The 18,803-nt window shown below is 37.8% G+C and overlaps 1 protein-coding gene and 1 non-coding gene across 2 annotated transcripts in view; one reads left to right on the forward strand and one right to left on the reverse strand.

The window, feature by feature from the left end:
* The first annotated feature begins 170 nt into the window (after positions 1 to 170).
* LOC125235924 (DNA polymerase subunit gamma-1, mitochondrial) overlaps positions 171 to 18,803 on the forward strand; it is a 41,784-nt gene continuing 23,151 nt past the window's right edge. The window contains 11 exon segments of the mRNA XM_048142565.1: positions 171 to 536; positions 686 to 783; positions 786 to 880; positions 1,771 to 1,925; positions 3,347 to 3,546; positions 4,193 to 4,341; positions 13,915 to 14,128; positions 14,562 to 15,088; positions 15,406 to 15,618; positions 17,032 to 17,137; positions 18,362 to 18,492. Coding sequence (XP_047998522.1) covers positions 205 to 536; positions 686 to 783; positions 786 to 880; positions 1,771 to 1,925; positions 3,347 to 3,546; positions 4,193 to 4,341; positions 13,915 to 14,128; positions 14,562 to 15,088; positions 15,406 to 15,618; positions 17,032 to 17,137; positions 18,362 to 18,492 — 2,220 coding nt within the window. The 5' untranslated portion in view covers positions 171 to 204.
* Trnap-ugg lies at positions 5,189 to 5,260 on the reverse strand. The gene has a single exon. It is a non-coding gene; the product is annotated as a tRNA-Pro (tRNA).

The following is an 18,803-nucleotide window of genomic DNA, read 5'->3' on the forward strand; positions in this document are numbered from 1 at the left end:
AACAATTCATTGTATTTTATTCATATAATAGTAAATTAGTTATACTGCTAAATTGCTAATATAAACAACACATAAACCATTGTCGTAAATGTTAGGACAAGAACTCTTAGCTTAAAAATACAGTGGTATGGTTTCAGAACGCAACTAGATCGCGGCAAACTCTGCAAAGTTTGTGTTTGTAAATATTTTAGTTAAATATCTAAAATGCAACGAATAAACGTCTCCTTGTGCATAAAAAACTTTGTAAAACTGTCTCGGATTCGTACGCGATGCTACAGTGATATAATTCCTAAAAGCCAAGTGACTATCATTAAGAAAAATAACGCCGAATCTACTAACCTCAAAACACAAAGTGTTGAGAAAGAAAATCCTTCAGAAAACAGTTCCAGAGAAAGTATTCAAGAAGTTAATCCGCAAGAAAATGTTTCCAAAGATTTTAGAGTTAATGAGTATAATATACAGATGATTTCTAAGAATATATACCAGCAGTTATTCAAGGATGCTGGTACTAAAGTAGATTCAAATATAATTAAAAGGTATTTTCATTCGTCCTATGTTGAACTATACTTTAAAAAATCATTACAATTAACTACGTTAAACGATAGGCACTATAAATGAAAGAAGTATTATTTATTTGACAAAATTAGCAAATGAAATAGTTAAATAAGTTATTCTTGATTTTTAGTTGCCAAGAAAGTCTTATAAGACACGGTATAGACTACAAACAAAACCCTTACGTACCTGATGTGGAGCTGAAGTTGCCAGAGTTGCAGGGGAAGGATGTTGTGAGCATTTTTACAATATCGGTGAGCAACAGGCTGGGCCATATAGAGAACTGTTGATGAAGCTGGCTAGCACTAACATACCACAGCCACCTAAGGTACTTATTTTTTTTTATTATGTGTGTTTATACAACCTGTTTTTTTGATATCTGTTAACATTAAGCAAAGACATATCGACGACAACAACGTACAAGGCGCAATCTGCGATTTCTTTTTGTAGCAGATAGCACCTTGTATGTTGGTGGGTAAAGTGCAATTTTCTGAAAAAAAAACAATTGCAGGTTGTACCCTATACATTATTGGTCGATATGTAACTACGTATAGACAGCTACAGCCTAAGAAAAAAACATACCTCAGGACCATATAGAAAAAGGTATGGTGGCCTAGATGGCGTTACACCTTTGGGGGATACTCGGCTAGATGGCACTAATATTAATATTTGATATTTTAACACATATGAAACTAATAATATGGGCCAAAATGTCAAACCTAAAGCTGAGTTTAGACATGCAAGTTATTGCTGCAAGTTTTGAGACAGAAGTATATGCAAGAAAGCAGATTGAGATGCAGATATTTGCCACTCACTCTTACCTATAGTTGCGTCTCAAACTTGCAGCAATAACTTGCTGGTCTAAACTCAGCTTAAGGTTGAAAAGTTTTAAGCTTGTGTCGAGAGATGGCAGTCTATGCACTGTGATTACATATTTTACTTTGACAGTGACTCTCTATAATACTTGATCCTCTTTGCTTTAAGGAAAGGTTAATAGGTCAATTAGAATTGATTTCTCTAAGAAACTAGTGTCTTAACTGTTACTGTTATTAAATGAAAGCATATTGTGTTTGTTTAAAGAAATACACACAGCATTACATTGCTGTATTCTTTGTATAAAACATGTATGCTTTATTGACTTCCAACAGAACTATTCAAAAGGTAACATTTTCTTAAAATAAATAACCTAAATTAACTGAGCTTACAAATGTGTTCCAGGAATGGCTGAAAACCTACGGTTGGTGCAAGTACACCAGTGATGGCGTGGAGCAAGTGCCCTGCCCTCCTGATGATGCGCTTATATTTGACGTGGAGGTTTTGATGTCTGCCGGGAAAAGGCCCACTTTAGCCTGTGCAGTATCACCTAATGCTTGGTAGGATAAATAAATATTAAGGGACATCAGGCAGATCACACAGAGAGGTAGACATGCCTCGGCCTCAAGGCAACGTGTGCGCTTTCGTTGTCAGAGCATGCCTGACTCGTCTGAGGCACGTCTACATTAGCCATTTTTAGCGTGAATCTTGAATGTCAAAACTTAGATTTAGAATTTATTTTATTATTTTTACGCACTAGTGCGAGAAGTGGTCCATTATATGTCACCTGGAAACTTTTGATGACCATCTCTACTAAAAAACGTCGTACGATACATGTGCGAAAAAGAAATTCTAAATGAGTGGCGATAAATTAAAACACTACCGAAGGGAGTTTTTACGCACTTGTATCGTAATGTACTATTTGAGCACATGATTTTTTTTTCACTAGTTCGCAAAGTAAATAGGTATCTCATAGGTAAGCGTGCTCCACCGTAGACCGCATCATCACTTACCATCAGGTGTGATCGTGGTCAAACGTCTACCTAATCATACTATAAAAAAAAGTAGTACATTTGTTATCGGGTTGAAACATTGAAGAGCCATATTTACTGAAAAGCGTCGTACGAAACACGTGCGAAGTAAAAACTCGCAACTCGTGTCGATTTAAAACACACCCTTGACTCCCGACTCCCTGACTGAAGGTTCAGTCGTGTTTTAACTTTTCGCCACTTTTTTTTTAAATTGGGGACACCTTACACAGATCAACTTAGCCCCAAACTAAGCAAAGCTTGTACTATGGGTGCTAAGCGACGATATACATACTTACATAGATAAATACATACTTATATATATAGAATACATCCATGACAGGAACAAATATCTGTGCTCATCACACAAATAAATGCCCTTACCGGGATTCGAACCCAGGACCGCGGCTTAGCACTACCGACTGAGCCAGACCGGTCGTCAATTCCGAACAAAGTCGTACTTGTTCCGAATTTCCTCTTTTCCGCACTTGTAATGTACAGTCAACCAATTGGAACCCTAGGCCACTCTACAACCATTTCAAAATTACAAGCTGTAAGAGATTTCTTGCAATCTGATTTATAACGTCACTGTGACATAGTTATACAGTGGCTTAGGTTCTAATTGGTTGACTATACCAAAGAGGATCGAGTATTATAGAGAGTTACTGTTGAAGTAAAATGTGTAATCACAGTGCATAGATTGCCATCTCTTGACACAGGCTTAAAACTTTTGAACCTCAGTTTTGACAATTTGGCCGATATTCTTAGCTTATATGTGTTAAAATGTCAAATATTAACATAAGCGCCATCTAGCTGAGCGTACCCCAAAGGTGTAATGCCATCTAGGCCACCATACCTTTTTCTGTATGGTACTGAGGTACGTTTTTTTTTCTTAGACTTTATCTGTCTATACGGAGTTATATATGTCTTTGACTGTGCTATTTTAACCACAGGTACGGTTGGGTAAGCCATCCCCTCGCCAACGAGAATCCTCACCAAACCTTCGATCACGTGAACTACGAACACCTCATACCATTGGAGACTGACGGAGACCAGCCGTTTGGAGACCTGCGGAGACCTAGGATAGTTGTCGGACATAATGTGTCATATGATCGGAGTAAAATCAAGGAGCAGTATTGGCTGGAACAGACTGGTAATTATTATTTATATAATCTTTATTGCACAGCAAAATGGGCTACACCAGAAAGATTAATCTCCTTATTCATAAACCCCCAATATAGGGAACTTGGCTGTAGTTAAAATAAAATATTTTTCAGTACAGATGGTGTTTTTTTTACGCACTAGTGCGAGAAGTGGTTCATTATATGGCCCTTCGGAATATAGTCGTACGAACTTGGCTGTAGTTAAAATAAAATATTTTTGACGAATTGAGTGACGTGACGTCACTCAATTCAATTTCATATAAATTCCATATTAGCAAGTCGTTCAAATTCGTTTTGACAGTTCTTAAAAGAAGCTGATTTGACTAGGAGGCAAGTAGCCTATTATTATCTTTCGTAAAAAACTGGTGCCCACGCCAAATCTTGGGGTTAGTTGTCAAAGCGGACCGCAGGCTCCCATGAGCCGTGCCAAATGCCGGGATAACGCAAGGAGGATGATGATATTGATGATTCATAAACATTCTCTAAAGTTATCAATCTGATAAAAATCGTGTCACGGGATTCGAACCCGGGACCGCGGCTTAGCAGGCAGGGTAACTACCAACTTCGCCAGACCGTTCGTCAAATCAATCAATGTGAGAATGTCCTATAATATTTATTTTATCTATATCCTTACAGGAGTACGATTTATGGACACCATGTCTATGCACACCTGCGTCAGTGGGGTGACCAGTTATCAGCGGACAGTCCTGAAAGCTAAAAACAAGGAACCGGACCCTACTGATGACTACTGGATGGAGATCAGCTCTCTTAATAGTCTGACTGAGGTAAGTTAACAATGTGAATATCTAAAAAAGAAAGGTTTGGTACCAATAGTTGACGATAGATGTCGAAACAAAAATTAACTCTATGTCAGTTTTGTGACGACAAATTAAGCATGAAACTTCAATAATAATATTGCTTCTGTGTTAATTACATAAAATATAAGAAAAAAGTTGGTTTTTAGTCAATTTTGTTTTTCGTTGTCGTCACAAAATTGACGTCGAGTTAATTTTTGTTAACAACTGTCACTAACTTTGGGTCCCAATTTCTGAAAATGCCCATAAATGATTTTATTACAGTGAAGTTTTCTAATTAACTTCATATTTAATATTTTTAGAATTCTCACTTCGTTCATGATTTAATCTACACCATTATTTTGATTAATTAAATATCATTTTATTTGTCACACTTAATAATATACTCGTAAATATAAATTTGAGAACAGATAGAACTATAAATATAAAACACACTCACACAAGTCATCAGGTAGATATCAATGTGTTCATTGAATTAGCGTATCTAATAATAGCCTACTTGCCTCCTAGTCAAATCAGCTTCTTTTTAAGAACTGTCAAAACGAATTTGAACGGCTTGCTAATATGGAGTTAATATGAAACCGAATTGAGTAAAGTCACGGTCAATTCAGTTACTTTATATATTTCTACCTATATTTCTACCTGACTTATTAAATAGAAATTCTATTGAAAAGTAACTTCAGTCCATGTTTTTCAAACAAAAATAAATTTGTTTCTTGTAAAAAATAATATTAAGATAATAAAATTGATCTATTTATTAAGTATCTCACTAACAAAGAATCCTCTTTACTTTTATCAATATTTTCATACAAAAAGTGGGCCCCTCCGGGATTTGAACCCGGGACCTCCTGCACCCAAAGCAGGAATCATACCCCTAGACCAAGAGGCCACATGTGCGATAGGTCGAAATTTCATGTTAGATTCGGATGACGCAATAAGTCGGCACGAATGTTATTTTTTTAACTGACAAAAAAAAATATTCATAGCTTTTATTCTACTTGCCTTGTAAAGTATGTTAGGTCAAAACGCAGAAGCTCAATTTGACCCACTTCCCGGTTTCCGATTGAGCTGAAATTTTGCACACATGTGTAAATCACGTGACAATGCAATATTATGGCATCATGGAGCTGATCTGATGATGGAGCAGAAAGGTGGAACTCTGTTATGAAATGTCGTATCCCCATCGAGTAAGGGGTTTTTAGAAACGTCTGTTGAAAAAAAGGTACAGTCGGCGATAAAAGCTTGTACCAAAAATGAAATTTTTGCAAAAACAATTTATGAATAAGTTTGTGAAAACTTATGAATTAACTTTTTTTTCTATTGCTATATTCATGGGAGCAAAAAGTACGTATTTAACGTAAGTGAATTGTATAGTTACCATAAAACGCATAAACATAAATTAAAACATTTTTTAACATAAATTAACATTTTTTAAATAACTACCGTCTATATGTGTCGATCTCAAGCAAAAAGTATATTGTTTAATAAAGATAATATAAAAAACTGCACATAGTTTTTGTACAAAATTGAAGAGTTGAACATTAAATACTTGAAAAAAGGCATTATACCTGAAAGTATAAAATACTTATAATATTTTGACTTTAGTCCTTACTAACGCTCTAAGAGGTATTTAATGCGTATAAAAATACGAGCAAATTCCGTCCTTATGGTAAGCGACCATTTGGTAACTTTTACTTGAAAACATCACTTACCTATCAGCTGTAATGCCTGACCTAAACTACTAACTTACTATACGTTTGATCGTGCTCACGCCTTCTGAAACAGATAATATAGATACCTAAATACATATAAAATGGTTACAATGTTTCACCCTACCTTTAGCATTCTCTAGTAGCCTAGTCTAGTCTATATATATGAATTTTCAGAAATTGGGACCCACGATTAGCGTCAGTTGTTTAAGAAAAAGTTAACTCGCTGTCAGTTTTGTAAGGACAAATTAAGCATAACATCTGTCTAAAAATCGTCTTTTTCACGTTCCGAACGTAGATTAATATGTACCTCTAGATAACACAAAAGTCACAATCGTAAACTAGAACTTTCCTTTGCTAATCCGCGAATAGATAACGTGCAAGTCAATCAGTGCTAACCTGTTATAATTACTTGCGTATTTTTTTACATGCAATTAATTTTCCCACCCTCCCACCGCAAAAATAAAAATAAATACGCAAATAAATATAACAACCCACCACCAAATATACAAAACTCGACACGTGTTTCGCCTCTCTACGAGGCATCCTCAGGAGCTGATGTTGACGGTCCGAAGTCCCGCAACTGACTGATCGTCCCCAGAATGGTCGGCCATATTTATACTTTGTCCACCCCCCCTACCAAGCAAGTTAGATGGAAAAATTCGTAATAACGGCGATGACGCAACATTCAACTGCTCATTAAGGATTAACCCCCTATTGTTGTACCTAATTATCTCTAATTGTTCTAGAACCCCCAAACGCAGCCCTTTCTCACATACATGTAAAACATCAAAAGAATGATTCTCTGATACAGTATGGTCACTCTCTATCAAATGCTTTGCAAAATTGGATCTCTCTGGATGGTTGTGCCTGTATGATGCCATATGCTCCTTATACCTAGTAGTGAAATTGCGGCCCGTTTGGCCCACGTACACTTTGTTACAAACATCACAGCTCAACTTATAAACCCCAGATTTTTTCCCTTTCTCGATCCTATCTTTGCCGTTACAAAGCTTGGAGTGCAAAGTGTTATTTGTCCTAAAGGCCACAGGAATGCCGTTTGACTTCAAAATCTTATAAATGTCCTCTGACACTTTGCCAACATAAGTAATGCTCGCTTGACACCTCTTAACCGGTTCAGAAGGACGTGCCGCATACAACATATTGTTAACCATAACCCTTCGCTTCTTTCTGATGATGCCATCAACGATTGATTTATCATAGCCGTTCGAAACTGCCAAGTGGTAAATATTGTCCAATTCGGCTCGATAGTGTTCTTCAGAAAGAGGCACAGACAACATCCTATGCACATAACAGTGAAAAGCGGCCAACCTATGCTGCCAAGGGTGTGTAGAAGAAGCTGGTATAACTGTATCAGTATGTGTAGGCTTGCGGTAAATTTGAAATTGATGGCTATTATTAACTCTAGTAATGGTCAAATCTAGAAAATTCAATGACTTGTCTTGCTCTAGTTCCTTCTTAAACTTGATCTTTGGATGTTTACTATTAAGCCCAGTAACAAATTCATCCAGCAGGTCCATACTCCCCGTCCAACAAATAATCAAATCATCTACGTATCTGAAGTAATACAATATATTATCATTCCCTGCAATATGCTGGTTCTCAAAGTGGTCCATAAAGATATCCGCCATTAAAGGACTCAGTGGAGAACCCATGGCTAAACCATCACTTTGCAAATAATACTGTCCCCCGAATCTAAAATAATTATGTTTCATACATATAGCAGTTAGATCTATCAACTCATCTACCTCCCCTGGATGTAAACGTTGCTTTTCAAAAAGGTCCCTTAGAATATCCAAAGTCTCCCCATACGGCACATTCGTAAACAAACTATCTACATCCAACGAAAGCAAGACAGCATTATCTGGAATAATAATATCTTTGATCTTTTCTATTAACTGCAAACTATTCCTCAAACAAAACTTCGGCCGGAACTGAGACTTTTCTCTAATAATGTGATTCAACCTCTTAGCTAGATTATAAGTTGGTGCACCCAAATATGAGACCACTGGACGAACTGGAATGTTATCCTTATGAATCTTAGGTAGCCCATAAAGAATAGGAGCTCGTGGATTCATTGGCACAACCATGCTCTTCTGATGTTCAGTTTCAAAAACAAACATAGAGTTTTTAATTGCCTGTCTCAGATCTTTCTGGAATCCTGGAGTTGGGTCTCTCTGCAAACTTGAAAAGCCATCACCTTGAATCAGATCAAGAACTTTCTGATTATAACTTCCTTTCTCCATAATAACAATGCAATTTCCTTTGTCTGCTTTCGAAACTACCAAATCATTTTCTCGCACTTTCTGTTGAATAGTTCTCAGTGCCAAACCATCAGAACTAAATCCACCACCCTGTGCCGGAACAGTACTCTTAATAACATTGGCCACCATGGTCTTGGTATCTAAATCACCACGGCCCCGCACTATCGCTACCTCTGAATCCACAGCCAAATTCTCTAACGTCCCCTGAGTTATTTTTGGCTGGAAATTATATTTCAACCCTTTTCCTAAAAGCTCTACTTCATTCTCCGAAAACTCCACATCAGTTAAATTTTTCACACGAGGATGGAAGTCATGGTGAGGTGTTGGTTCCGTTTCCCTCCCCCTCAAAAACGAACTCGAACTCGACTCCGTTAACCTACGCAATTTGTTTAGCTGAGTAGTATACATCTCATGTGCAAGTTCAGAAGCAAAGTATCTCGCCTTTTGGTCTAGGATATCAAACTCGAGATTATGCAACTTAAATGAGAGTTCAGAATACAACACTTTAAGATGCAGTTTCAAATTATCTCTAACCGAAAACCAATGGCGAGATTCTTCGTTCAACCAAATTCTCTGAGCCCTACTAACAGCCAACTTAGCAGCCCTCGAATTGCTACTACAACGCAACTGGATGTAATTAGGCACAACGTTCAAACGCTTGCACTGTTGATTAAACCACACATTCTGGACAGCTGCACGATGTTGTTTGGTTAGTTTGACATAAAGTCGTGCCTGTTCGGCCACGCTAGCCGTTTTCAAATAATCGATGGAATCAGGCGTTACTTTGCGGAAATCCATGTTAATCGTAAACTAGAACTTTCCTTTGCTAATCCGCGAATAGATAACGTGCAAGTCAATCAGTGCTAACCTGTTATAATTACTTGCGTATTTTTTTACATGCAATTAATTTTCCCACCCTCCCACCGCAAAAATAAAAATAAATACGCAAATAAATATAACAACCCACCACCAAATATACAAAACTCGACACGTGTTTCGCCTCTCTACGAGGCATCCTCAGGAGCTGATGTTGACGGTCCGAAGTCCCGCAACTGACTGATCGTCCCCAGAATGGTCGGCCATATTTATACTTTGTCCACCCCCCCTACCAAGCAAGTTAGATGGAAAAATTCGTAATAACGGCGATGACGCAACATTCAACTGCTCATTAAGGATTAACCCCCTATTGTTGTACCTAATTATCTCTAATTGTTCTAGAACCCCCAAACGCAGCCCTTTCTCACATACATGTAAAACATCAAAAGAATGATTCTCTGATACAGTATGGTCACTCTCTATCAAATGCTTTGCAAAATTGGATCTCTCTGGATGGTTGTGCCTGTATGATGCCATATGCTCCTTATACCTAGTAGTGAAATTGCGGCCCGTTTGGCCCACGTACACTTTGTTACAAACATCACAGCTCAACTTATAAACCCCAGATTTTTTCCCTTTCTCGATCCTATCTTTGCCGTTACAAAGCTTGGAGTGCAAAGTGTTATTTGTCCTAAAGGCCACAGGAATGCCGTTTGACTTCAAAATCTTATAAATGTCCTCTGACACTTTGCCAACATAAGTAATGCTCGCTTGACACCTCTTAACCGGTTCAGAAGGACGTGCCGCATACAACATATTGTTAACCATAACCCTTCGCTTCTTTCTGATGATGCCATCAACGATTGATTTATCATAGCCGTTCGAAACTGCCAAGTGGTAAATATTGTCCAATTCGGCTCGATAGTGTTCTTCAGAAAGAGGCACAGACAACATCCTATGCACATAACAGTGAAAAGCGGCCAACCTATGCTGCCAAGGGTGTGTAGAAGAAGCTGGTATAACTGTATCAGTATGTGTAGGCTTGCGGTAAATTTGAAATTGATGGCTATTATTAACTCTAGTAATGGTCAAATCTAGAAAATTCAATGACTTGTCTTGCTCTAGTTCCTTCTTAAACTTGATCTTTGGATGTTTACTATTAAGCCCAGTAACAAATTCATCCAGCAGGTCCATACTCCCCGTCCAACAAATAATCAAATCATCTACGTATCTGAAGTAATACAATATATTATCATTCCCTGCAATATGCTGGTTCTCAAAGTGGTCCATAAAGATATCCGCCATTAAAGGACTCAGTGGAGAACCCATGGCTAAACCATCACTTTGCAAATAATACTGTCCCCCGAATCTAAAATAATTATGTTTCATACATATAGCAGTTAGATCTATCAACTCATCTACCTCCCCTGGATGTAAACGTTGCTTTTCAAAAAGGTCCCTTAGAATATCCAAAGTCTCCCCATACGGCACATTCGTAAACAAACTATCTACATCCAACGAAAGCAAGACAGCATTATCTGGAATAATAATATCTTTGATCTTTTCTATTAACTGCAAACTATTCCTCAAACAAAACTTCGGCCGGAACTGAGACTTTTCTCTAATAATGTGATTCAACCTCTTAGCTAGATTATAAGTTGGTGCACCCAAATATGAGACCACTGGACGAACTGGAATGTTATCCTTATGAATCTTAGGTAGCCCATAAAGAATAGGAGCTCGTGGATTCATTGGCACAACCATGCTCTTCTGATGTTCAGTTTCAAAAACAAACATAGAGTTTTTAATTGCCTGTCTCAGATCTTTCTGGAATCCTGGAGTTGGGTCTCTCTGCAAACTCGAAAAGCCATCACCTTGAATCAGATCAAGAACTTTCTGATTATAACTTCCTTTCTCCATAATAACAATGCAATTTCCTTTGTCTGCTTTCGAAACTACCAAATCATTTTCTCGCACTTTCTGTTGAATAGTTCTCAGTGCCAAACCATCAGAACTAAATCCACCACCCTGTGCCGGAACAGTACTCTTAATAACATTGGCCACCATGGTCTTGGTATCTAAATCACCACGGCCCCGCACTATCGCTACCTCTGAATCCACAGCCACCACTACCCACTAGCCACTTTATGTCAAACTAACCAAACAACATCGTGCAGCTGTCCAGAATGTGTGGTTTAATCAACAGTGCAAGCGTTTGAACGTTGTGCCTAATTACATCCAGTTGCGTTGTAGTAGCAATTCGAGGGCTGCTAAGTTGGCTGTTAGTAGGGCTCAGAGAATTTGGTTGAACGAAGAATCTCGCCATTGGTTTTCGGTTAGAGATAATTTGAAACTGCATCTTAAAGTGTTGTATTCTGAACTCTCATTTAAGTTGCATAATCTCGAGTTTGATATCCTAGACCAAAAGGCGAGATACTTTGCTTCTGAACTTGCACATGAGATGTATACTACTCAGCTAAACAAATTGCGTAGGTTAACGGAGTCGAGTTCGAGTTCGTTTTTTTGGGGGGGAGGGAAACGGAACCAACACCTCACCATGACTTCCATCCTCGTGTGAAAAATTTAACTGATGTGGAGTTTTCGGAGAATGAAGTAGAGCTTTTAGGAAAAGGGTTGAAATATAATTTCCAGCCAAAAATAACTCAGGGGACGTTAGAGAATTTGGCTGTGGATTCAGAGGTAGCGATAGTGCGGGGCCGTGGTGATTTAGATACCAAGACCATGGTGGCCAATGTTATTAAGAGTACTGTTCCGGCACAGGGTGGTGGATTTAGTTCTGATGGTTTGGCACTGAGAACTATTCAACAGAAAGTGCGAGAAAATGATTTGGTAGTTTCGAAAGCAGACAAAGGAAATTGCATTGTTATTATGGAGAAAGGAAGTTATAATCAGAAAGTTCTTGATCTGATTCAAGGTGATGGCTTTTCGAGTTTGCAGAGAGACCCAACTCCAGGATTCCAGAAAGATCTGAGACAGGCAATTAAAAACTCTATGTTTGTTTTTGAAACTGAACATCAGAAGAGCATGGTTGTGCCAATGAATCCACGAGCTCCTATTCTTTATGGGCTACCTAAGATTCATAAGGATAACATTCCAGTTCGTCCAGTGGTCTCATATTTGGGTGCACCAACTTATAATCTAGCTAAGAGGTTGAATCACATTATTAGAGAAAAGTCTCAGTTCCGGCCGAAGTTTTGTTTGAGGAATAGTTTGCAGTTAATAGAAAAGATCAAAGATATTATTATTCCAGATAATGCTGTCTTGCTTTCGTTGGATGTAGATAGTTTGTTTACGAATGTGCCGTATGGGGAGACTTTGGATATTCTAAGGGACCTTTTTGAAAAGCAACGTTTACATCCAGGGGAGGTAGATGAGTTGATAGATCTAACTGCTATATGTATGAAACATAATTATTTTAGATTCGGGGGACAGTATTATTTGCAAAGTGATGGTTTAGCCATGGGTTCTCCACTGAGTCCTTTAATGGCGGATATCTTTATGGACCACTTTGAGAACCAGCATATTGCAGGGAATGATAATATATTGTATTACTTCAGATACGTAGATGATTTGATTATTTGTTGGACGGGGAGTATGGACCTGCTGGATGAATTTGTTACTGGGCTTAATAGTAAACATCCAAAGATCAAGTTTAAGAAGGAACTAGAGCAAGACAAGTCATTGAATTTTCTAGATTTGACCATTACTAGAGTTAATAATAGCCATCAATTTCAAATTTACCGCAAGCCTACACATACTGATACAGTTATACCAGCTTCTTCTACACACCCTTGGCAGCATAGGTTGGCCGCTTTTCACTGTTATGTGCATAGGATGTTGTCTGTGCCTCTTTCTGAAGAACACTATCGAGCCGAATTGGACAATATTTACCACTTGGCAGTTTCGAACGGCTATGATAAATCAATCGTTGATGGCATCATCAGAAAGAAGCGAAGGGTTATGGTTAACAATATGTTGTATGCGGCACGTCCTTCTGAACCGGTTAAGAGGTGTCAAGCGAGCATTACTTATGTTGGCAAAGTGTCAGAGGACATTTATAAGATTTTGAAGTCAAACGGCATTCCTGTGGCCTTTAGGACAAATAACACTTTGCACTCCAAGCTTTGTAACGGCAAAGATAGGATCGAGAAAGGAAAAAATCTGGGGTTTATAAGTTGAGCTGTGATGTTTGTAACAAAGTGTACGTGGGCCAAACGGGCCGCAATTTCACTACTAGGTATAAGGAGCATATGGCATCATACAGGCACAACCATCCAGAGAGATCCAATTTTGCAAAGCATTTGATAGAGAGTGACCATACTGTATCAGAGAATCATTCTTTTGATGTTTTAAGGTTAGCACTGATTGACTTGCACGTTATCTATTCGCGGATTAGCAAAGGAAAGTTCTAGTTTACGATTAACATGGATTTCCGCAAAGTAACGCCTGATTCCATCGATTACAAAAGTCACAAAACACAATATTTTTTATTGAAATTTTGCTTATCTAGTTATCATTACAATATTGACAGCGAGTTAACTTTTTGTTAATAACTGACGCTAATTTTGCGTCTCAATTTCTGAAAAAGCCCTTTTTTTTAAATCTGAATGGGCTTACTCTTGACCACAGATTAGCCAAAGGCAAAGACGTGGCCTACGCTACGATGGAGTGAGCACGCCCAGAAGATGCCCGTTCACCCTTGTTTTTTTTAGGTACATAAACTCTACTGCGGCGTGCCAGTCGACAAGGCCACCCGCGACATATTCGTGGACGGCGTCATGCAAGATGTGCACGACAACTTCCAGCGGCTGATGCGGTATTGCGCGCACGACGTGATCGCGACGCACAACGTTCTAGGGAAGCTGTTGCCGTTGTTCCTGGAGCGGTTTCCGCATCCGGTCACTATGGCTGGTATGTTAGAATTAGGTAGGTTTTTAGTGTTTTTTCTAGGGTTTTATAATAAAAAATGCAGAATTAATCATTATGGTGCAACTTAATAAATAAAAATACTATGCATTTAATGCTACTTTAGAATCGCGAGCTCTTTCTATAAACAGAAGAAAATAAAACTGTTTTTATGATCGACTCGTTTTTACCAATGATGGATTGCAAATAACGAAATATTGGACACCTTTTCTCTTATAATGACTAAAACTATTCAGAATTCTGAGTGAAAGTAACATTAATATAACCAAACCAAATAAAACTCTTACATAAAATAGTAATAATAGTATAAAAACTGTCCTACATTACCTACTCGACTCGGCACACTCGTGGACGGCGTCATGCAAGATGTGACAACTTCTCTATATTTCCGTATACAGTTTTTATTAAACAGTATTTTTTATTTGGTTAACAGGTTCAGCTTATCTACCCGTCAACTCCAACTGGCTCCAATACATAGACTCATCAGAAACCATATTCGAAGACCTAAAACTGGAATCCAAACAAATATTGTCCCAAAAAGCTGACGAAGCCTGCAAGTTAATGGAAAACGACGCCTATAAAAAAGACCTTTGGATGTGGGACCAAGATTGGTCTACTCAAACTTTGAAGTTAAAGAAAACCGTCTCTAAAAAGAAAAACGAAGCGCCAGAAACACTGGCCATCAAATTTGAAAATCGAACGGCAGAAGAAAAAGAATTCGATGTTCTATGCGACGAATACGTCGAAACTATAGAATCGAATTGTTACCGGCCAGATACATTTGAAGGTGTTGAAGAGTTGAGCAAAAAGTTTGCATATTTATTTGATTTGAAACGGGCCTTGCCGGTAAAAAGGCCGTATTTGGCAGGGTATCCTGCGTGGTATAGGAAGTTATGTACGAAACCGGGTAAAGAGGATGATTGGGAGCCTGGGGCAAATAATATTACTACTAGTATGCAGGTATGTATTGTATTTCCTTATTTTACTTCCTTAACCACATAAGGTATTTTTGGATGGCAAGTAGTAAAAAAAAATTTAAACTTTTATTTCAGTTTTTTTTAAGAATTTTACAAACAAAACTCTTAATCGATTATTATTTAGATTCTAATTGAGTTAGGTCTAATGCATTACATTACAGTTTCAAAGTTAGTATTATAATAATATACTTCCATTTTTAACTATATTTATGTTAATTCAGAGATTAGGTAAATTGTTCAGCAACATTCTTTTAGTAATAGTATTTAGTCTTGTCCAAAATGATTATGACTTTTTTTTAGATAACCCCAAAACTCCTCCGCCTATCCTGGGAGGGTTTCCCCCTCCACTACATAATGGGGGAAGGCTGGGGGTTCCTGGTGCCCTTCAGAAGAGAGAATAACAGTGAGGACGAACCAAGACTGCCTTTGGAGGAGCTGCTAGAGAAATGTCCAGTAGCGGAGTGTAGAGAAAGTGATCTGGACGATGGTTATGTGTTGCCGAAGACTGTTGAGGTAATGCAGCTCATTTTATAACAGACTAAAGGTAGCATTCGGATCCCAGCAGTCGCGATCCGGCAGCCGCTGCCCAGCGGCCGCGACCGGGTCGCGCCGCACCGCTTTGTAGGGATTTATATGCGATAGTTTCCGACGCAAGCGACCGAGCGGCGCTGCCGGGGGTGGGGCCTACCGCGCGACCATGGCGGCGCCGCCGAGCCGCTCCGGAGGCAGTGTGGCCGCGCTGCCCGCGAGCACAGATTGACAAAATGGCGACGTTTGCTGATAAAAACGACTAGTTTTGGGATTTGATACTCATCGGTTCTGGACGTGTATAATGAATTAATTTTAAATACATCTTTGATGATAGTAAGAACAACATTACGGGTGTGTAATGATTGGTATAACTTTTTTGGTATAGTAACATTTGATATAACAACATTTGGTATAAATTTAAAGGATATAATCACTCATTTGACATAATTAACATTTGGTATAACCACAAAATATCTACTTTTATTTTGTAGAATCATTATTTCGTATAACACTTATTTATAATAACCGTTATATGGTATAACTATCTATTGATATACGACTAGTATCATATAACTAGCGAACAGTATAAAACATTTCATGAATTAATTTTATTCTTTTTTGAAGGGATCACAGTTCTAATCTAACCTAACCTACTTTTCTGATAGCAGTACATATGTTTAAGGGTCACAGTTCTAACCTAACCTAACCTATTTTTCTCGTGCATGATGGATCTAATTTATTGGCAGCGCGTTGTGTGTAGGGGTCACAGTTCTAACCTAATCTACTTTTTTGGTACATGATGGATCTAATTTATTGTATAATTTGTTTTTATTCTAACTGTGCTTTAGACAGAATTTGTGTTATACAATTTATTTATTATCGGAAATAAGCATTATACTCAAAGTATGTTATAATAAATGTTATTCGAAAAAATGATCATTATATTAAATAAGTATTATACAATTTGTTGGTATATTATTTGTTGTTATATGATTCAATAATTATATCAAATGATCGTTATAACGACTAAAAATATATAAAAAAAAGTTATATCGATCGATACGCACCCCAACATTACTCCATCATCCTTTTCTCCGTCCTCTATCAGTCTCTTCAGAAGTTCTCGCTTTCTTTTAATTAAATTGTCTGACATAGTTAATGTTCGATACACGAGTGGAATGCGCAACTGTTAGCACTGAATTCTCTTTGACTACTGGCCGTGGCAGTCGCTGCCTGGGTCGCGGCCGCTGCTATCCGTCTTGATATCGGTCTGCTGGCGTCTTAATAACAATTTTTGGCCTCGTCTCAAATTATTACCCACGCCACTCGTCTTTTTTGACCTCCTTTAAATGCCTGTTGCATAAAATACTGTTATATTCATAATAATTGTCGTAGGAGGACCTAGGCAGACGGGCATACTTCGCCAGGAAGAAATTGGACGAGCAAGCAGCGGCGAACCAGTACCACGGCCTAGGCGTATGGTGCGGCATTCAATTACAAGGTATGTAATAATGTGCATACTTAATTAAAATTATTTTTATAACAATGAAAATAAAAGGCAATAAAAAACGGTGCCAGGGGCCCATTTCTCAAAACTGAAAGTTACAAGTAGTCATATTAGACATTGACTACCACTTGTAACTTGTAGCTTCGAGAAATGGGCCCGCGGGAATTTACGCACGCACATCGCACACACGCAGTCTTTCACAGGTTTACTGAAAAATCTAATATATACATATAATACAAAGTTATACAGGGTGCCCGGTAATTAATGGACAACCTTTTAACCACCAAGAGGGCACCTTATACTGGTCCAGAAAATCGACTTTAAGGTTTAGTAAAAGTCGCCTGGTTTTCGAGATTTTCACACTTTAAAATTCTAACACTACCTAAAATTTTAAAAAGTATGAAAATCTTGAAAACCAGGCGACTTTTACTAAACACTAATGTCGATTTTCTGGACCAGTATAAGGTGCCCTCTTGGTGGTTAAAAGGTTGTCCATTAATTACCGGGCACCCTGTATAAAGCCTGTGTCTTATTGTAGTTATCCATCTCTATCGCTCTTCCGCAATTAAGTAGTACGACAGAGCCCGTTGTGTTCGTCATATCACATCACAGCAGTTCTCGAAAAGTTTGTACAAAAATTAAGGAAAAAGTTAAATTTGTTTTTATTGTCCTTATTTTGTTACCAAGACTTTTTTTGATGAATTAAGATTTCAGTAAGTTTTATATCGTCATTAAGGTTCTCTAGTATCTATATTTTCTTAATTATAACAATTATCCTGTATATATCTTACGAAAGTCGACTTATATTACTAAATGTTGGAAACAAAATAGGATCAATTAAAATTTGCTGACGTGGCTATGTACAAAGTATTCGGGAACTGCTCTTCATATATTTCCGGTCTGGCTGGCTCTATAAAAAAAAAATGTTTATTAGAAGAAATGACATAAAATTTTACAACTATATCCGTGGTCCCACACTAGGCGAGGCCTGTGTCGTGGTGATCGTTCTACAGGAATTTCTACATAATATATGTATTTAGGGGTATCCTATCCGCTTTAGTTTAAAACGATGTTAAAAAAAGTATGAACACTTTTTTTAACATCATTTTCTTAGAATTTTGTAAAGAAAATTTTATGGTTTTCATTCAGCATTTATAGTAATGTTTATTATTGTTTATAATTTTTATAAATGGAAATATGACCTCAACTTTTTTGTAGGGTGTTGTCACTTCCTTAGGCTCCCTCACAAAGACGGTCCCAAGTACAAAGTAGGGAATCCACTAGCGCGCGATTTCCTGGACATGTTCAGTCAAAACGTTCTCTCGGCGCAGGGGAATGATGCTGAAAAGGTAAATAACTTTTGAAATAGTTTTCTAGAATAGATTTCTTCAAATATACACTGTTTTAAAAAAGTCTACTGAAAGTTTACTTAAAGGTCTGTTATAGGATGGTTATAATTAAGACTTGCTGTGACTGATAATATCATATTATGTATCAAAGCTGGATTCGAACCAGCGTCCTCTGTTTCCGCGACGGATGCCTAGACCACTCGGCCATTTGGTCACGGTGGCAAGGCAAATATTTGAAATACAAATTGAAATATTTTCTATGACTATAATTTAATTTGTTCTAAGGTTTGTCACAGTTAATCGTTGCCCGC

Source organism: Leguminivora glycinivorella, chromosome 18, assembly GCF_023078275.1.
Source record: "Leguminivora glycinivorella isolate SPB_JAAS2020 chromosome 18, LegGlyc_1.1, whole genome shotgun sequence".
Lineage (NCBI taxonomy): Eukaryota > Metazoa > Arthropoda > Insecta > Lepidoptera > Tortricidae > Leguminivora > Leguminivora glycinivorella.